General features: G+C 29.1%; 1 protein-coding gene across 1 annotated transcript; it reads right to left on the reverse strand.

The window, feature by feature from the left end:
- Positions 1-1,027: 1,027 nt before the first annotated feature.
- On the reverse strand, positions 1,028-10,935 carry LOC113865377 (E3 ubiquitin-protein ligase RGLG4-like). Its single transcript, XM_027499873.1, has 12 exons — positions 10,880-10,935; positions 10,576-10,796; positions 5,486-5,570; positions 5,137-5,277; positions 4,943-5,056; positions 3,662-3,759; positions 3,503-3,582; positions 2,924-3,029; positions 2,490-2,617; positions 2,234-2,360; positions 1,347-1,403; positions 1,028-1,262 (listed from the first exon to the last, which is right to left on the reverse strand). Exons 2-12 carry the CDS (start codon positions 10,783-10,785, stop codon positions 1,176-1,178), a joined length of 1,233 nt encoding a protein of 410 aa, XP_027355674.1. The 5' UTR covers positions 10,786-10,796; positions 10,880-10,935; the 3' UTR covers positions 1,028-1,175.
- Between the last annotated feature and the right edge of the window lie 11,935 nt (positions 10,936-22,870).

The raw sequence follows: 22,870 nt of genomic DNA on the forward strand, positions 1-22,870 counted from the left end.
TTCTACTTCTTTAGAGATATAAGTTTAGATGATCACACCACATTTTTGTGTCACATAAAATGTTATATTTGTTATCACTCAATTGAATTATAATTTTATTCATTGGATACAAGAACATTATCAACGGAGAGTATATTAATGGTAATTTACCTATACTTCATCTTTATTTATTTATTATTATCATTAGTTGGTTTTTTTTTTAATCCAAAGTTATTACAGGACTTGCTACCTAGCTGACCAAAACCAAACACGAAACTAAAAACAAATAAAACAAAATTATTGGACTTTTAGATCCCTCCTTGCTAGTTTGTTACTCTTTAATGTATTAAAAAATACTGACCGATTAAGGGAAGAAAATAAAAGAGACCCACTACTTGGAAGCTTTTACACATTCAGAACCTTGGAACTGGGGTACAAGCTCCACAATATTTCAGTGGTTGTTGGCTGGGAAAGTTCCGATGGTGGTGAGGGCAAATCTGGGCCCACGCGAGTTGCTGTTTGGATACTGTTGTTGGTGGCTTAGATGGTTGCTCACGGTGGCCAGCGGTTTGTGTCAAGAAAGGGAAAAAGGAGGATGATGGTGCTGACAAGAGAGACAGGATTTGGGGCTTGATCCCAAAAAATGAGTGCTAATAGTAGAATAAACCATATATTGGTCTTCGAGAAAAATCAAAGGACACGGGAAGTAAGTTGCATAATTATCCAAGTTCATAACTTGCATAATGTAACTAATAATGTGTGGGATTCCAGTGGTATCTTTCACACTCCTCTAACAATGCATAAAATTTTAACATCAAACCACCTTTAAAAAATATGTACATTGTGCATTGGCTAGAGTAAATTTTTTCAAATTCAAACACATCTTGGACATTAGCCAACTGAACAGCTTACAAATCCATGCACAAATTTTTCTACTCCTAGACCATCCCTACAAAGCCAAGTCACCATTTTCATGCAACATCATAGCCATTCTTAGAGCACTCTTAACAGCCACACCATCAAACGTACAAAAGACAGTTATCTTTCAGGGCATGTTTGATTTAGTATTTTTAGAGAAATAATCACTTATTTCTTTCAATTTCTTTTGAAAAATAAGCGATTAATTCTTTAAAATTAAGCTAAACTAAACATGCTATCAGTCAAATTATATATTGTACAGGACTTTCCTTATGTAATCAGCCAGCAAAAACCCTAAGGCGAGTAGTGATCCTCTCGCGGCATATGGGACAATTGCTTATCTTGGATCCACAGTCTCTGCAAGTCTGAATTCCAAAATTTGTTAAAAATCATAAAACTAACTATCCAACAACAGAAGAGAAAAGGAGACCGAATTTAATTAGACTTACCATGTGACCACATCCAAAAGCCAAATCCTTTCCATTAGTCAGACAAATCGCACATACCTACATAATTTTGTTGGGTAAAAACACACAAAATTATCATTTTGCAACTTCAAACTTAGAAGAAAAGAAAACCTTGTTCCATCAATAACTTTATAATAGAGCAATAATCAAGGGCAGTGGTACATAACTTGCAAGTCTGCTAGCCAAGAAAAAGAAAAATTAGTTTGTGGTTAGGCATTTTATTTTAATAAAGTTGGGCAATTTCATCTGGTGTGTGAAATTTTTAAGAGTGGACATTTGGAGATAGCCCAACATTCAAACTACATAGGCTCTAAGACCATGTTAGAAAAACTAGGATTAACTCATTCTCAAAAACTAGATAGCAGGAGGAGGATTATCTAAGCCTTTAAGTAGTATTCTAACTATATTCTTAGCTAAGCTAGAACACCTAAACATTTTAGGGTCTGTTTGGTGTCAGGTTTGCTTTAATCCACCCTTTATTTTTTTCTACTTGTTCATACTTTACCCCTTGTAATTTAATAATTTCTCAACTTACCTGCTAAACTTCTTTTCTTGTCGTTAAAACATCCTTGAAGTATGAGTTCAAATTGCTAAATTCTATTAACTTTACATCATTAGTTATGGTTTTAGGCTTGTCATCAACCGTGGTTAATTTGGTGGGTTAACATTTTTCCCTTCAACTCAAAATTCAGAGGATTTAGTGATCAGAAAAATGCATAGGGGGGTAAGCTGAATAAGTGTTAAACTACATGGGAATAATTTCTAATTTACCCAAAAAGAAATTATGTTTCCTTGTACACAATTAAACATACTAGGCAATGATAAAGGAGAATGTAATGAATCACTCTAGATTTCAATCATATGTTTACCATTTGGTTTCGCTCATCATCTATGAATGCTGGCATTGTGCTCAGAACATGAGCTGGTGGCACAGACCGAGAATAAGGAGCTGGAGGAGGTCTTGGAACAATTTTCTTTGACCTTCCTGTTGAACGACTTTTGTCCAAAATACAAAAATAGAAGGAAAACTAATAATTAATCATCAAACAAAAAATTGTAACATATAGTCATCTGAAAGAAAACCATATTGATTTTAAGATTGGACCCAAAGTATAAGGAACTTACCCAAGTAGTCCAAGTTCAAGGGCTGCTTTAAATTGGAAAGGTATCTCCATTAAAGCAGCTAGAGCGAAAGCAGTTTCTTTCTCAGAGGAGCTTGTATTCTTAGACATTATTTCAGTGAAATTAACAAACTGCACGAAAAGGTAGAAATGATTTTAATAAAACAAAGTGATTGCAAAGATGCAAATAGACCTAATGTGTTTAGTCCCTATATTATTACAAGATTTTTATTTAATATCCTTCAAACATTTTTTTATGGTTCCCAGATTTTTTCATAGTCAGCATTAGTTCCTACTGAATCTTGACCACTAAATAATGTTGTGGCTAAAAAAAAAAGGTGGCACATGTTGATTATTTGTCTCTCTACATTGGGCACTGGGATCAAAACATCTAAGTTACACAAATACAGGACTAAATTCTCAGCTGCTATGTTATACCTGAAAATTGTCAAAATCACGTGTTGGTATCTTGTCGTCAAACTTCTTCATGTCATCCCAAGGTCCATCACCAACTCCAACCAGAATAATAGAAAGGGGATACGAACTGGCAGCAGAAATTGTAGAAATCAGAAAATTAACGTTTGATTATGCAGCAGCATGTTGTTTTATGTTAATCTAACATTGATTGGAGGCAAGATGATAGAACTGGATCAGAATTGTAAAAAGAAAAGTTTCTATTAACTGAAAGAATGCAAATGATTCCCAGGACTTTTGAGAGGCCATATTCTTCTCAAATCACCAGCTAAAATCTTCCTCTCAACACTTTTTCTCATTTATAGGCAACAAAGCCATATTCAAAGTAACTCACCTCCTAACTAACTAGGTAATCTATTTAAACAAACTACTAAATGGGGGTTACCTAACACAAGACAGTGATACTTCTCTAATAGCTAAGGCTAACATCCATTTTTGTTTACAGCTCTGTGTTTTTCCTTTTTCTCAAGTGTTCACATTTTATAATACAAACCATTAATCATATATGCATTTGGTGCATAGTTATCAGTTTGTCATATCTACCTTGCCTCAACGATTGCGTTGATTGTCCTCTCTTCTTGAGGACTGAGTTTTCCATCTTGAGTGCCGCCATTACTTGTTACCTTTAAATTGAACATCATACAAATATGAGAATCACATGCTTGCATGTATACATACATACACAGAGATAACATTATATACCTGGCCATCTGCGACAATAACTAGCACATGGAATTGTCCATGACTTTTCTCAACTATGTCTATTGCAGCCTCAATTACCGGAGCATAAGAGGTTGGTCCTTCAAACCAAATACAAATATTTCTTTAGCAATGACTCTAGTCTTAAGTTTATTAAGGTTATGCTTGATGTAGGGTGTTATTGATGATTCCATTCTATGATTTATTCCATAAAATGAGCTTTTCTTTATTTGTTAATACAAATAAATAAAAACCAGAATGGAATTTCAATTCCATGCCTCAATTCTATAAAACTAGGAATCACTAGTCGCCGTTGCTTCTAGGAGAGATGAGATTGATGATTCAATGCTCCTTTGGCATGTTAACTAATAAAGCAAAAATGCTATCCTCTGTTTTGCTTCTTACACGCTCTTCAATGAAACTAATGATGTACCACTCTTTAACTTTGACTTCTATTTTGATCCATTTTGAAAATGCACCAATAAGAAATGCTAATAACATACTTATTTAAATACATTTTATTTTATTTTTTATAAAAGTCAAAGTAATTTTTAAAAATGAAGCATTTATAAAACAAGTGCTTTAACTTTTTCCATAAGAGCATGTTACTAACATTTTTCATAAGAAAAAAAATTCAAGAATTTAGAATCATCCTTTATTATATAATGTTTTGTTGTAACATATTTTGCCAAATGCTACTTAAGAATAACAATATGTTTTTCTAGCATATTGTTATTTATTTTGTAAAATTATTATTTTATTAAATTTATCCTTTCTAATTCTGGAAAAATTAAAAAATCGGTAATAAAGCGAGCAAAAGGCAACCGTTATTCAAAGGATCACAGAGAAAGAAAAAATTTAAATAATCATGAAGTACTTGAAACATTGTACACATTCCAATTTTTTTTCACAAATAAAAAGAAAATACTTTTGTAGTGACATCTTATTGTTAAATAATAATACAAAATTGACTTGAAACAATGTGTGAGAAAAGAAACGTTTTTTGTTTTTCTAATGTGGAATATTTATGTAAGTTAAATAAAAATTCATTAATTTCATATACCAAACAGTTGAATAGCTTTAAAAGCTGCTCCATTCCAAAATTACAAAACTATGGACTGTGATCGGTCAGCTTATTCAAACCTTCCATTTGTATTTTAAATCATCTGAAATGAATCAAATGATTTTCAACAGGCAGAACAATCTTTAAGCAGCAATTAGTTATTTGCAGCATATTGAGCTAAGTGATTGAAATAAGAACACTATAAGCTGAGACGAAATTACCAGAAAGTCTCAAATTTGGAACAATATTTTGATAGCAAGCCAAAACCTCCTCAAAACCATGGCAAGATGAACTATCACCGTGAAAGCTAAACACTTCAAGATCATGTGTGGTGGCTGTTTAGAAACAGAAGTCGAACCATGTTAATATTGGAAAAACTATTTAGACATGTTTTGCTAGAAGGATTAGACTTTACCATCACCAAAGCCAAAACAAGGAATCAAGTTGTCATCATCAAAGGGAGCCAGAGTCTTGCCAATAATAGAGATAGCTTTCTCATAGGGATTAGGTGTATTTCCAATAGCATGCAGGCTTCTATTTTCGAATGAGATTCTTCCTTCAATAACAATATGGATGCATTGGCTTTGTGGCAAACATTCAAAAAGCAATCATTTCAAAAGGAAATAATAACCAAATCCTATACTTCATGTAAAACCAGAAATCATTTTCATGCTAATTTTTGTTCCCAATTGTAGCTTAATTTCAATTTATCCGGATTGCAGTGGATTTCATACTGAGTTAATTTTTCTCAATGTACTACTTACCAGTCCATTCGTTGCTTTTTGTGAAATCAATTCCAAGGACAAGATTGGATGATTCTAAACCTTCATTCCTCAATGCAGTTGTAACCTGTATAAGGGTTAAAAACATCGAAGTTTTTAAAGAAACCCAATTGTCAAGGCACATTTGCCAGTAGCTAGACGTAATTAAGGTGACTAAACCAAAATTCACTAGTAAATATTTCTTAGTTTAATTAAGATAATCTTTGGTGTCATTTGGAAAATGAGTTGAGTAATATGAAATTTATAAGATTTAAAGCCGCGAAAGTAGGAGATGATAATACACTAACAAATTTTTCTTTGGTCCCCTCTAAATTGATTGCTTTTATCCCCAACCAGAACTACATCTATATCACCCCATTCAACATGTTCGAAAATACTATCCAAGGTATCGTTTACACTATACTAGACTATGCATAAACTATCCAAGTACAAGTGAACTATCATGATAATTTCAATTCGAAAGTTAAAAACTATTTATATATTGTCCTCTGTTTTATAAAAGTCTATGTATACATATGGATATTCAATGATGAAAACAATATCAAGCATTAACATACTATACTTTTCGCAGTATATTGTGAATTTGGCCCAAATTTCATAAGAGTCCATGGATAAATTTAAGTAAAAAACGAAAGTATAATCGTGAAAATAAATCAAGTCGAATTAAATTAGGCTTTGCTCAGAGTCAATGTACTATTTGGACAGTTGAGCTGCCCAATATCAATCAATTCAATTTTTTGTAATTTTCTTATGTCTAAATAGTAGATAACCAGATATCTTTTTATAGGAGACCATTCTATTAAGTCAAGAACATCTAACAAGAGTTTTTTAAGTACAAGATTCAAGATATTATTTTGTATTTAACACAGTGATCTGTTCGAGTCATGTGCAGGTCCAGCGAATCAAAGCCCATGTGGATCTCATTCTGAAAGGTTTCAGTAACAGTGGTTATACTGTTTCTGGTTTGAATGGAAGTGAAGCTCTTCTGAAATGGACCCACCCATATTCCCGAAGGTTATTGGAAACTCAATATTAGAGACTCTCAATATCAAGGCCAATTTGTAGATGCTTTTACTGGGAAATTTTGGAGTATGTTGTACAGCTGTAAAAACACAGTTACGGGCTCTCCTCAATGCTAAAAGTTCATATTAACAATTTTTAAGGGTGTGCTTTAATTAGTTATAAAAAAAATATTATTTCAACAATTGATTGAGTATTTAGTTAATTATATAAAATAAATTCTACTTTTAATATGTTTTGTGAGAAATAATTATAAAATAACATGTCTTTGTGTTTAAGTTAGCTAAAAGAATATATTATATTTATGATCGATTTTTGTGATAAAATTATATGAAATAAGTTTAATATTTGATGTGTTAGGTGAAAAGTGATTTTAGAATAATATATTTTGTTTGAGTTGTATAAAATAATTTTTTAATAGAATTACAAGAAAAAATATAAATTATGTGCAATAGCTAGTTTTGTATTTAAAATAGTTAACTATTACGAATAAAATAAAAATAACTACAATAATTTGGTATTTTTAATCAAAAATTCTAAAATTTTATTCATATTAAATAAACAATTTTATTTAAAAGAATTAATCAAATATTACTAAGATAAGTTTTTAAAAATAAATAAAAAATAAAAAAACATTTGTTTAAATTTTAAAAAAAATGACTTTAAAATGTACCAAAAAATTAATTTATATTATTAAAAAATTATAAAATGTAAAAGTTGTATTTTATTTCATTTCAATTTTAAAATCTTGAAATAGTCTCGTTACTTTTTAAAATTAGTCTCTAAAATGTTTTGATCAGTTTTAATCTATATTCTTCTATTTTTAATAATCCCAAAGAATCACTAAGTAAACAATATTTTATGAAATAGTTGTCACTTAAAATGCTAATTTCAAACGTTATACTTAAATAAACAACCAATCTCCTAAACAATATATCATTTTAGAATTAGTTTCTATATATATTTTTTAGTTTTGTAAAATTTTAAATAATTTAATTTTTCATTATTATATTAAATATTAAAGTATTTCATTGTTTAAAATCTATTTATAAGTAATATTTTAATTTTTTTTAATTATTATACTTTTATTACTACTTTAAAAAAAATGCATATTTCTGTTGTTCAAAATAAAAGTAGACATGATAAGAGAAAAATAATAAATAATAATCAAGAATAATTTAGACTATAAAAAAGGTGCTTTATGATGTTTTTGATACGAGAAAATATATAATAAACTGTGATCATAATTTACTCGAAAAAAAAAATGCTGAAAAGAAAATACCAAGAAATACAATGAAGTAAGTCTTTTTATCTTATAAATATAATTTATTTTACTCATTTTAAAAATTCTTTATGAAAAATAATATTTTAAGTTTTAAATAACTACCTAATCGAATATTTTTAAGAGATATTTTCTAATATTAAAATCAAAATAATAATTAATTTAAAAATATATATTTTTAGAGACTAATTACTTATTTAATCTTGATATATTTAAAACTAATATTTTACATGATAAATATTATGTATAATATTATTTTATTTTTCTCCAAGAGAACTTTTAATTAATGATAGAGGCTATTTATAAAAATAAAATTTTATAAGACTAAAATAGACAAAAATTTATAAAAATTAATTAAAAAATCTATTTTTAGGAAATATTTAGTCAAAATATTTGATGAAATAAAAGGATATTTATCTGTAGATTATTTTTTACATATGATTTTTATAAATCATGTATATAAAAATATGGTATTTTTTAAAAATTTATAAAAATATAAGATTTAAAAAACGTTAATAGCGATTTTTGGTGTAGATTGAAAATTTTAAGGTAAAAGATAAAAATGATAAAGTGTTAAAAATTGCAATTTTTTAAAAATATATTAAAAATTAAAAATCATCAATAATAATTTTTAAAATAATAATTAAACATTAAAAAATATCAAAAAATAATCAAAAATTGTCATTAATAATTTTCTACCAATAATCGTCAAATGACAATTGTTTCAAAAAAATTATATTTTTGTAATTTCGACAAAAATTTCTTTTTTTTAATTTCAGAAAGAAAGAAAAAAAACCATACATAGAAAAGCGCCTTTATCCGTTCCAGTTATCTGCTTAAATGCTTTTATGAGTTGGATTCAACACACGTTGTTCCATCAGCACGTGGTCCCACAAAAATAATATGAAAAATTACACTTTTTAATGTGTGCACGTGAGTCACGAACAAATATCACAGTGGCTTGAATTAAAGTCTTAATTTTAAAAAATGTACAATGCTACATATTAGGCTAAACTTTTAGTTTTAGTTTCTTTAATTTCTTTTTAGTTTCTATTTTGTTATGAATTTTTATTTTTAGTTTATATGGCACTCTATTAAGTGTCAAGTTTTAACTAAAACACCATAAGATAAAATAACTAAAAGTAATAATTTGCTAAAATATATAAAAATAAATAAAAAATTCAATTCAAAAGAGCAAAAATTATAAATTCACAAAATATAGAATTTAAAATATATTTAAACCTATTTATTGTTCAGACCTTCTAAACAAAAGTTGTAATGAAATTCGTTAAGGAATGAAATAAATAAATATCAATAAAAACAATATATTTTATATTGTTTGCAAATTATTTTTCTAAGAAATTGTTGACATTTTTTTCCTAAAACATTAGTTAAATAAATTTTTATTATGTACCTAATATTTAATAATAAATAAAGTTTTTTTATTTTTAATATTTATTAAATTTTAATTTTTAAGTTTTATTAATTATTCTTCTAAATACATTACTTGAAAGTTAACAAATAAATTTCTTAAGAAAATTGCATTTTAGGCCATAAAAATATACTAGTAATATTTATATTTTTATGATTAACATTTTAATCAACATTCGTTATAAGAGAAATACTGGTAATAAATTCTTTAATATGTTTTTTATAACACATTTATTTATTAAAAACTAGAAAAATACTATAAAAACGTTAAATTAAGAATAAAAAAAGTGTAATTTACTTAATTTTTATAATCAATTTTTTTTATTTTTAATAATTATTTATTACTTTATAAAATAAGATTAAATAAAAATATTTATTTATTATTGTGTTAAAAATATAAAACATATTAAATACTTTCTTCATGTAAAAATTTGGAAAATTTATAAAAATAAAGAAAGAATATTTTAAATTATTTTTTATAAATTAAATAATATATCTATATATATGTATAACTTTTTAAAGACTAAACGCGTTGACTGACCTTTGCTCAACTGGAAACATGTGCAGAAATTATTGTGTTTTATAGGACCGCTACTCAGCTAGAATACACGATCATGGATTCACTGTCAAATCCCGCTATCCTCATTTTATTTTAATTGCTCATTTAAAAGTAGAAAATTTTGAAATAATTTTTTTAAATAACATTTTCTAATTTAAAAATTGGCCGTGTTTGACTGTGGCCATGGAAATGTAGTGGTTTTGTATTATATAATTTTTTTTTTTTGTTTACATAATGTACATTGATATCATATATTCTAATTAAAAATATTATATATCACGATACAGCTTAATAATACAAATATAATTTATGAAAATTAAAATTAATAAAAATAAATTTAATATAAGTATAGTTAAAAGTTTCAAAAAGTTACGTAAGACTTCATACATTTTCATTTTTATCAAAGACTTGAAATAATTAATACATTGGACGGTAGAAGTTATTTAAAATAAAGTATTGAATTGATATTTTTATAATTAACATAAGAAACTTAGTTAACCTTTTTGTCAAGATAAAATATCTCAGTTCATATTTCATTTTCAGTACCCCACTAGCAAACAAAAAAAAATATCCATTATCTACTGCTACCAAACTTTTGTTTCTTGACTCAACTCTGCAATTCGAACTGATTAACACAGGCATCTATCTCGACTTCGATTCGGAGAAGAAGAAGAATCAAGAAGAGAAGCAGCTAAATGTTGAACGCACATACAATCACATAATTTGAGTCTGTTAATTGAAGAAAATGAAGAAAAGAAAAATAATGGAAGCGCAACAAACCTGGTCAAGGGTAGTGAAGTTATCAGGAATCAGAGCATATTTTTGTTTGGGGGATAGTTTCCCGGAACTATGAGGATGCATCTTGAAAGATGTGGATGATGAAGTTTCTGATGAATTTGATGACAACGAATACGACAAGGGGGAGGGAATTTTCTCTTCAAGGTTTCTGGAAATTTTAGGGTCACGCTTTTTAGCATGGGAATTTCCCATGGCACCTTCAACTGGGGTGGTTTTCAGTAATTGAAGTCATACGCATAATATCAAACAGAAAACACAAAAAAGGTGTTCAGTATTGGGTTCTTACTCTTTGATTTGCTTTGTTATTGCTTCATTTCTTGCGCTAACAAGAGCTAGAATGGAATGAAGTTACTGGCATGGTATGTGGACTAGAAGATGAGACGGAGACTTCACCATAGTTAGTATACGCTGGTCCCATTGATTTGACATACTTTCTAATAAAAAGTAATGAAATGTCTTGAAGTAGAAGGGGTGTGATATTAGTTTCTGCTCCGCATTTAAGATTTAGGGTTTCCAAATAGGCGGGTTAAGGTAGTTTTCGGTTCTAAATTTCAAGATAGGTGACAGGTGATGACTATCACAACTCCGCTATTATATGATTTATAAATAAATTAATAAAATAAGTTATTATAATAAATTTTAAAATTTATAATTTTTATAATTTAAGAATTTTTAAATTTTTAATATTTAGAATGAATCTTTTAAAAATATTTTTGAAAACATAATTGTAATTGTTACGAAAGTAAATTTTTTTATTCATGTGAAACTTAATTCTCTTCTTTAATATTTATTTTCTTTCATTTTGTTTCTGAAATTAGTTGAAATATTTTTTCTATATTTTAAACAATTAATTTGATAGATTTAATAGTTATATTAAAATTTAAACAATAAAAATTTAAAAAGAATTTTTAAGTCAATAAATTAAATATAAATAAGTAATCTCTACTTTAAATAGTGTTGTAGAAGTTTTTTTTTTTTTTTTTGTCTTATTTCAGTTTTAATTGATATCATTTACAAAGATCACAATTCAAAAATGATAATATAAAAGTATCATTATTTAAGTCATTAAATTTAAAAAACATGTTTACATGCTACTTCAATATTTTTCTAGCAAATTTATCATATTATTTTATTAAAAAATTATTATTTGTATTATTTCTAAGTAGACTTTGTCAAGTTAAATTGTACTTTTATCGAAAATAATATTGTAGGCTTTTTAACAAACAATTATGCCTAATCACATGCTTATACCTCATATAAAATTAAAATTACAGCATAATCATATATCAATTCTTATAAATTCATACCCCAATTCATGATAAAAATAGCATGCAAAAGCGTAACTGAATTTGCCATTAAGAATAATGAAGGTGATGAGATTAATAGTGGGTATGTGATCTACCAATAACTAGAATGAAAAAAAGGAAATATCAATGCATTAAAAAAAAACGATTGATCTTTATTAAGAGACTTGTCAAAGTCCCAAATCATAGTACTTATTACTTGTACCACGGAAAGATATGTTTTTAGATCTCGCATTTCAAATTCTTTTTTTTTTAATTTTTTTATTTGATTCTAGTATTTATTAACATTATTTATTAATATTTAACTATATTATATTAATATAATTATGTTAATTACGAATAATTTGTTTATTTAATAAACATATTTTTTCTTTTTAATTTTTTAATTATTCTATTTTCTACTATATATATATAGAATATAGATATATATTATTAATCCAAATTTTAGATATTTAGATTCTATTTAATATATATATATATATATATATATATATATGGTTTAATTTCTATTACTTTAGCTGATTTACTTGTAACTGTATATTTATAATTTGTTTTAATTTTAAAACTGAGAATAAAAAAATTCATACTTTAAATTGTTGTTCAATTATTTTAATGTAATTCTTAATTTAATAATAATGGAACCATGTTATGTAGGATTTGAACCTACAATATTGAATTTTGGAGACTTGCGTTCTACCTAACCAATCTAAAAACACTTTATTCTCATAAATTATTTTATGTAATTTCTTATTATTACATATATATATATATATATATATATATATATATATATAGGATAAAGTGAAATTTTGCTCCTCATCAAATTAAAATATTACTTATGGTATGTACATAATAACTTTTCATAATAATTATGCCTTTAACTATAAATTTAATATTAAATAGATTACTTTATAATTTTAGCTAATTAGATAATAACTCTAACATATTTAAATATTATATATGTGACCCAAAAATACTATCATATAATTAATTTTTAAAATATTTCAGATCCAAATTAGGTAAATAATAAAAGTATTACCGAAGGGAGGAAAAAAAAAATCCACTGATTCTAAGTTTATAAATGCAGTTTTAGATATGAGGGGTATGAAATCGCCTTTCTTGACAAGGAATATAATTGCAGCTTTGTTAGACATTAGTTAGGCCGGTCCAATCGTAAGGTCGTTAGACTTATAGCTTTGGGCCAAAAAATATAATTTTATTTATTAATAATATCTTTTAAAAACTATTAGTCTATTAGGTGTAATTAAACATATTTTTACTGGAAAACAATCATTGACTCTTCTAAGAGCAAAGAGTTACAGTTAACGCTATATATTGGTCAATTATTTATTTTAGATTTACTTGAATTTATTTTAGGTAGTTAATACTTTTATGAATATTTTAACTATAGTGACATTTAACTAACAATAATTTAATTGTAATTCAATAATATATAAACTTACAATTTTGAGTTATTAATTTTAAATGATATTTAAGGGGAAAATATAACATAAAATTTCTAAAAATAATAAATAAATGAAAAAATTTTAAAATATAAAAATAACTAGTAAATAATAGTAAGTTTTAGTAAACTTGCTCAATTTCAATAGTTTACTATAACATTGAATTGAATTTAAGAATTAATTTTCTAAATGATATAAGTCAAACATTTTAATTTCTAAAATTTTAAAAATTATCTGTAAAATCTTTAAATTAATAAAATGACATTTGTCTTGGTCTTTTTTAGTATAAAATTATGATAAAAAAAATAAAGCATATTTATTTAATGCTTTCACGATTATTTATATAATTGTTAAGTTAATATTTGAATAAGACATGAAGTCTTTAACCGAATATATTAATCAAAAAATAAAAATATAATGTGAACCTAGTCTTATTAATTATTGAATTATCATACCTATCCTAGCACAAAAACTTCAAAAAATTGAAAGTCTTGAATAAGTCAAAAAGATAAATAAATTAAGAAATTAAACTTTGACTAATTAAATAAATTTGATCGTCACTTATAGCAATATACTTAAATTAATTTAATATAAAAAGAAAAAACATAAAAAATTTAATTTTTGATTGAGTTCAATAATTATATGATCTATATAGCTGTCTACTTAATGGAATAAAACTTAATTGTTGATGTTGATAAAAAAAAAAATAATGAAGACATGAGGAAAAAAAATCCTTACTTATTGAACCACTTTTTAAGTTTTGCTATTTATATCCTCTCTTTGAATAAAATTTTATTTTAGTTATTTTACTTTGTTGTCTTTATATTTTAAAACTCCTTTCAATTCAACGTTTGAGTACTAATAGTCATAATTTCTTTGAATTGATACTCGAATAGCAATTTTTAAGAAAGTTTCAATTTCGTTATATTAATTCTAAAAACATGTATCAACGTAGTCTATTCGTTGAAATTTGGCGATCAGAAGATTGAGACCAAACCCAAATTTTCCTTAATCAAATGTCAATATTCTGATTTAAATATGAATCATACGGAGTAATGTTCTGAAGACACTTGTAAAGAAATCAAAGCAATGGAATTACATCTACATGCAAAATAAAAACATAACATTTGATACGATAAAAGTTTAAATAAAAAATACTTTTATTCAATTCTTTCCCTGCGTAAATTCTTAATAAGAGTGTTAAAGTCACGTATTACCACTACTAAATCAGGATTTCAAAACTATCTATTCATGTGTTAGATTACTATTATTATTATTGTAGATTGAAATAATCAATTATTTATAATTTATAATATCAATTATTATTATTATTTAATTATATTTTTTTTTATTGACCAATTGATAGAAAATATTACTTGGGGTTATTCTTTTAATAAACAGTGATGGGTCAAGTTATTAAATAAGCTTATTGAGAGGTCTCTGGTCTCATCTAGAAAGTTGGTTATATGCTATCCCATCAGGCACTAACCCATACGCACGATCACTCTTCGTAACTTCTGATAACTTCCCAGATAGAGAACAGAACAGTCTCATTTATTGCGGTTATCCTCTCATCTTTTTCCTATATCAGAGACACATCAAATTCGAGATGGATGAAGGATTAGTTCTGGGTATATAATCCTAAACCAAAAACCAATTTAATGCATGCCATAATATAATTGCTTTTATGTATTATAGTTGCTTTATGTAAAAACTAATTTAATGCATGCTATAATATGCTGTAATCAGGTTAAGATATAAATTATAGTTGCTTTTATGTATTCTGTAATTTGGTTGAAACCCTAACCAAAAGTTTCTCTTAAATTATTGATAATGGAATAGTATAAAAAACTGATTTGAGTTTTTCTTTTTTTTAAACATAAACACGATCAAAAACCCTTTCAAATAAAAGATATAAAATTCCTACAAACTTAATTTGTAGATTTGTGCCTGATAATCAATTTTGTTTGTTGGATCTAATTCCGGTATTTGAAAATATTTGACGTCAATCTTGAATTCCGTTGAAACCCTTTAAAAAATTCAGAATGAAAACTGCACCACTACGTACATAAATTTCGAAGCAATCACCATTTTATTGGCACATAAGAAGTGCTTCGGGTACAGATTTCCATAAAATCAATATTATACCAAATAAAGACATAAAATATAAATGTTCTGTCCTCGTAACATATAGCTTATTGTTGTAAGGGAAATTTTACTCTTTATTCATGTGCCTTACAAAGTTATATGACGTTAACCAAATAATAAATAATTTAAAAAAGTTTAATCCCTTTATAAATATCAAGTTCACATCTTCTATTAATTTGATATTTTCCAAATTTTAAAATACTGCAAATATTTATTATTAATTAATTAAAATTTTAAATTGATTAATTTATGTCGTATTCTTAGTATTTGGGTCTGAAATTTTGTGCATGATGTTCATCCTGTATCTGACATTATTATGTTATGTAATCTCCTTATCGGCATGTTGCACAAAAAATTTAATTTGTTGGATCCCTATATGTATTAAAGCATGGCTATTGATGTTAATTAATGTACAATTTTACGACATCACAAATTTTTGGGCATGATAATTATTGTCATTTTGTGTTATTCTGGTCCACCTATCATGGATTACAATTATACAGAATATATTTTAAATATATGATTTATCTCATTATAAATTTAATGATGCATTATTAATAATTATATCTTATCGATATATTATTATTGATGTGATTGACATGTAAATACAATGCATTTCTATTTTGCTTGTTTTAATTATTCTCTAATATCTTATCAATATTAGTTTTCTAGTGTCATAAACTTGTGTGTTATATTGTTATAAAATTTCTTATTTATTATAGTTCGGGACCCTTAGGCAGAACTATAATAATTGAGAAATTTTATTATTAAGGCATATTCTGGTTGTAAATACAGGATCATTTAACTCTCTTTTGCATGACTAATCATTCATATTAAATGATTCCTTATCTTGTTTGATTCCAGCCTCTTTGCCTATGCAATTGACTTCGGTCAAAACACTGAATGGGACAAACTATGAGGATTGGAAAGAGTCCTTGGATCTCTACCTTGCTATCACCAACATGGACTTAGCCCTAAGAGAAAATGAGCCTCCAGCTCTCATTGTTGAATGTAATGCATCGAATTATGTAATATTAATTATTGATAACTATATAAATCTAAATGTATATTCATGTGTTTATTTTTTTAAATATATGTTGTGAATATGTATATATATATATATAGATATAGATGGGTGTATGCATGACTGGTTGGGCTGAAATAGGCCAAGTGCCTAAGTACAGGACGAGATACTAGGCTGTTCTCGTTGCAGCGATAGGGTCCTGGGAAGAAAGACTGAAACTGTCACTTTCTCGCTATAGCGAGACTGTAGCGAGAGAGCAACAGTTTTAAGTGCATTTCTGGGTGCAGTCTCACTATAACGAGAGTCTGTAAAAACCAAAGTGCAGTTTTCTCTGATTTTTTTGCTGTAGCGAGAGCGTGTCGCTGCAGCGAGAGTGTCGTGACTAGAAAGGATTTAAAGGGGGTTAGGGTTCGGGGAGAGTTATTTCTCTCTCTCCCTTCGATTCTCTCATTCCCTAAAGCCCTTTTCCACCGATTAATTGCCTCTAAAGCCGTTCGGAAGCAAGATTGGAGCTCAGATTTGTGTGGAGAACGCTTGGAGGTGAGTTTTGAACGGTTAGAGTTCTCGTTTTCCTTCCCTTTCTCTGTTCTTGGTGATTTTTGGGGTTCTCATGGAATTCTTCCATGTGTTTAGGCCGAAATCGTGTGGAGAGCATTTCCGTGGTTGAGTTCGGACGTGGGTCTTCAATCCAAAGTAAGGGAGAGACTCTACCCTACTCCTTTATGTGTGATTTGCTAATATTTTGTGTGATATTGTGATGTGGTTGAGTAGAGGGTAGGAAATTGCTTAGATATGTGATGTGGGCACCTGTGCCGTTTATACATGTGTGTATATCTGAATGTATATTGTGAAAATGTGAGCCTGAGGGCCATGTAATATGAATGAAAATAGGCTAGGAGTCGTGTGTCTTGAATGAATTGTGGGCTATGTGCTGTGAAAATGAAATGTGGGCCTAGTGCCGTAACTGTTAAATGTGGGCTATGTGCTGTATACTGAAATGTGTGTGATTGGGGCGTGTAACGCCGTTGTAATGTGCTGTGAATGGTTCAGCGATATACTGGGGGTGTAAGAGATGAGGACAGTAGAAATACCATGAGGAAGAGGGAGTGGTGGTGACACCGACTGTGGAATGAGTGCACCACGGGCCACACACTCTCTTCCTGACTAGACCTCTGACCATTACCTTTGTTGAGCGACCCGTGACTGCCCACGTGGTATCCATGAGGCGGGGGTAACCGGCGACCATTCATGGTATAAATCTGCGATCATAGTGTTACAGTGAGTGTGACTGGTGTGCGTATGCATGGATTTGTGTTTTGTAATTATGAATGTGATAATGCTGCTTGTACTTGTATTTGTTTAATGTATTGGAAATGTGCTAAAGGTGAGACTCTATGCCTAATTGTATATTTTGGTAGTGTAAAGTACTCATCCTTACATTCATTTTTCAGCTAATCAAGACGATCAGCACCGGACTCAGTGAAAGGAGCGGATGAAACTGCTATGGGATTAGGATTTTAATTTGAAACTAATGTATTTAAATGTGTCTTGTAGTAGTGACTTGATAGAAATTGTAACCCCTTTCCTTATTTTAAAATATTCGATGAAATTTGGATTAAAAATGGAAGTTTTATTATTTCAAAAATTTACGAAATTCTTTATTTATTTAAAATTAAATTTAAGGTGTTACACTGAATCCACTGCTGCTCATAAGACCTCTCGAGAGAAGTGGGAACACTCTAATAGGGTCTATCTAATGGTCATGAAGTATAAAATGGAGAAGTCTATCAGACAGAGTATCCAAGAAAGTAATAATGATAAAGATTTTTTTAAATTTGTTGGGGATAAATTTCAAACCTATAACAAAGCAGTAAAGGGTCAGTACTTGTCTTTACTTGAGAAGACCATGTATGATGGTGCTAGTGGAGTACGTGAGCATATGATGAAGCAGGTCCATTATTATAACAAACTAAAAGCACTGAAAGTGGATCTTGGTGATGACTATTTAATTTGGAAGATTTTGGATTCTCTCTCCTCTCAGTTTGATATGTTGAAGACATCCTATCATGCATATAAGTAGCTAGAATGGAAGATAAATGATGTGATTACTATTGTTACTCAAGAAGAAGAAAATATGAAGACGACCAAGTCTCACACTATTCAGTTTGCTACTTCCTCTTTTGGTGCTAAGAATAAGACAAAAGGAGGTTATAAGGGAAAACCTCGTTTTGAAACTCATGTTAAGAGGGATAAAAAAGGGAAAGCATCTGTCAATTTGGAACCCAAGAAGAATTCCTTTAAAGGGAGCTGCAAATACTGCAAGAAGTATGGTTGCAAGGTGGATGAATGATTGTTTTTTCCTAAAGAAGAAACTTGAGAAACAAGGTATACCTCTAACTCTAGCATGTTTTGAATCTAATACTATTGATATTTCTCTCTATTCTTGGTGGCTAGACTCGGGTGCCACTATTCATGTTGTAAATTCTTTACAGGGATTCACGAGCCTGAAGAAGCCAAATGATGCAGAATCCAAGATTATTATGGGAGATTGAGCTAAAGCAATTGTAAAAGACATAGGAGTAGTTTCTTTATATTTACCTTCTGGACATGTTTTGGTGTTAAAGAATGTTGTTTATGTACCTTCCATTAGAAGGAATTTGATTTCAGTTTCTGTCTTGGATAAGGACAATTATTCTTTTACTTTTAGTAATGGAAAACTAGTTGTTTCTTTCAATTCCATTGTTGTTACTTCTGGAGTTCTGTGTGATGGGCTATATATGTTAACCTTGAGTAACATGATTGCTAATTCTGTTATTGGACAAAAATGATGTGGTAGGATTGATGAGAATTCTTCTATGTTATGGCATAAACGTCTAGGGCATATTTTTAAGTCTCGGATTCAAAGATGAATCAAAGAAGGCATTCTTCATAATTTAGGCTTTTCTGATTTTGATACTTGTATTAATTGCATTAAAGGCAAGTTCTCTGCCAAAGTCAGAAATAAAATTTCTGGCAGGTGTGATGATGTGCTACAGTTGATTCACACTGATATGTGTGAGCCTATGACACCTGCTACTTTGAGTGGATATAGATACTTTATCACATTTATTGATAATTTCTCCAGGTTTGGATGGATAGAACTCCTTCAGGCGAAATCTAGATCTCTAAATGCCTTCGAATCTTTTAAAGCTGCTGTTGAATTGAAAACGAGAAAGAAGATTAAATGTGTAAAGTCTGACAAAGGAGGAGAATATTATGGAAGATACGATGAAACAAGTAGAAACCCTGGACCTTTTGCAAGATACCTTGAAGAATGTGGCATTGAAGCCTAATATACTATGTCAGGTACACCTGAGCAAAATGGAGTTGCAGAGAGAAGGAATATGACACTTCTTGACATGGTGAGATGTATGTTGAGCCATTCCTCCCTACCAGTTTTTCTTTGGGGAGATGCCTTAAGGACTGTTGTGTACATTCTCAATCAAGTACCCAACAAATCTGTACCTAAGACTCCTTATGAGCTCATGACTGGAAAGAAGCCGACCTTGAAGCATATACATGTATGGGGTTGTAAGGCAGAGATAAGACCTTATAATTCTCAATTGAAGAAGCTTGATCCAAAAAACTATCAGTGGTTTTTTCATTGGCTATTGTATTGGTTCTCGTGGCAACAGATTTTATTGTCCTCACTCTACTCGAGTTATTGAATTCGATCGTGCTGAATTTTTTGAAAATGTCTTGGATAGTGGGAGTCAAACAACACAGCCAATCATCCTTAGGGAGGACATGGTTACAATTCCTATGCTATCAAATATTGTCGTTCCTATTATTCCTGATCAAAATCTTCAAGACGAAGATATAGTAGCTCATTTCATGAATGAACAGGAACAAGATGACCTTGTTGAAAAGGTTCCTTTGAGAAGATCTCAAAGAGTGCGCAGGTCTTCAATACCTGATGATTGCATTGTTTATCTTTAGGAACATGAATTCAATTTCAATGATATGATCCTATTTCTTTTGAAGAGGCTATCTCTTGCTCTCTTGCTCTCATGCTTTTGATTGGCTAAATGCCATGCATGATGAATTAGCCTCTATGGCACATAATGGTGTTTAGAATCTTGTTATGTTACTAGTTGGTTGCAAGCCAGTTGGATGCAAATGAGTCTTTAAGACCAAACGTAATCCAGATGGTGAAATTGAAAGGTACAAAGCTAGACTAGTAGCCAAAGGCCATCATAGTCAAAGGAGGGATTAACTATAAAGAGACTTTCTCATCGGTATCTACTAAAGATGCTTTTCGAGTTGTTATGGCTTTGGCGATGCACTTTAATTTATAACTTCACCAGATAGATGTGAAAACAACATTCTTGAATGGAGATGTACATGAAGATGTCTATATGGTTCAGCCTGATGGCTTTGTTGAAATTGACAAAGAACACTTAGTTTGCAAACTTAAGAAATCCATTTATGGATTGAAGCAGGCATCTTGGTTTCAAGAAAAATGCTTCAGATCAATGTGTTTATTTGAAAACTAGTGGGAGAAATTTCATCATTCTTGTGCTTTATGTTGATGATATTCTTTTAGCAAGTAGTTGTGTTAAACTTTTGACTGAGAAAAAGTCGATGTTGACTAACCACTTTGATATGAAGGACCTAGGTGATGCCTCTGTTGTTCTAGGCATACAAATTTATCGTGATAGGTCACGTGGTGTCCTTGGATTGTCTCAGAAAGAATACATTGATAGAATCCTCAAACGGTTTAACATGCATTCTTGTTCCCCATGTGCTGCACCTGTTCAAAAGGAGGACAAACTTTCTAAATCTCAATGTCCTAAAAATGATAATGAAAGAGCTGAAATGAAGAAAGTCTCATATGTTTCCGCTATTGACAGTTTAATATATGCTCAAGTTTGCACTCATCCTGACATTTCTTTTGCTGTCAATGCTTTAGGAATATACTTGAGCGACCTAGGTTTGGGTCATTGGAGAGCCGCAAAGAAGGTCATGAGATACTTGCATGGCACAAAAGATCACATATTGACCTATAAGAAGTCTGATCAACTTCAGGTCATTGGTTATTCTGATTCTGATTTTGCAGGTTGTTTTGATGATCGAAAATCCACATCCAGTTGTATCTTCATGATGGCAAGATGAGCTATTTCTTGGAAGAGTGTGAAACACTCTTACAGCTACCTCTACCATCGAAGCAGAATATCGCTTGTTACGAAGCTACTTGCCAAGCCATGTGGCTCAAGAACTTGATTTCTGGACTCCAAGTTATTGAGAGTATATCTAGGCCACTTGTGCTCTATTGCGATAAATCTGCTGTTATACACTTCTCTCAAAATAACAAAAGCTCCTCTTGTTCAAAGCACTTTGACATAAAATATTTGTTTGTTAGAGAGAAGGTTTCAAAATTTCAAACTAAGATTGTGCACATCTCCACAGAGAAAATGTTAGCTGATCCACTAACCAAAGGCTTAAATGTTGGAATCTTCAAAAGTCATGTAGCCCACATGAGTGTAGTTGAATCTTTTGATGTTTTGGGTTAGTGAGAGTATGAAATTTTTTCGTCTACTTTAATCATTGTGAGGTATGTTTGAGATACGCCATTTTATTGTCATATCTCATATATAGCATTTCTAAATGTTTGGGCCATTCTTTGGAATTGCATTTTAAATTGAATAAAATGTTATACATTTCTTTATATCCATCACCCTTCATATGAAGTATAAGCACATGACACATATATGATATCTCTATTGGATATTTTATTTACACTTTCATGGCTTATATTTTCTGCTGTTTTGGTCAAATAATATTCATATAATAATTGATATATTAATATGATATTTTTTATAGCTTTGTAAGTGACACATAAATTAATTTATGTCATACAAGTGAGAGATTGTCAGATTATTATTATTATGGATTGACATAATCAATTATTTATAATTTATAATATCAATTATTATTATTTAATTATATTTTTTATTTATTGACCAATTGATGGATAATATTACTTTGAGTTATTTTTTTAATAAACTGTGATGGGTTGGATTATTAAATAAGCCTATTGAGAGGTCCCTAGTCTCATTTGGGAAGTCGGTTATATGCTATCCCATCAGGCACTAACCCATACGCACGATCACTTTTCGTAACTTCTGATAACTTCCCAGACAGAGAGCAGAACACTCTCATCTCTTGCAGTTATCTTCTCATCTTTTTCCTATAACAGAGACACATCAAATTCGAGATTGATGAAGGATTAGTTCTGGGTATGTAATCCTAAACCAAAAACCAATTTAATGCATGCTATAATTTGTATTTTGAATTGC

This window comes from Abrus precatorius, unplaced genomic scaffold (assembly GCF_003935025.1).
Source record: "Abrus precatorius isolate BTA unplaced genomic scaffold, Abrus_2018 Scaffold4, whole genome shotgun sequence".
NCBI lineage: Eukaryota > Viridiplantae > Streptophyta > Magnoliopsida > Fabales > Fabaceae > Abrus > Abrus precatorius.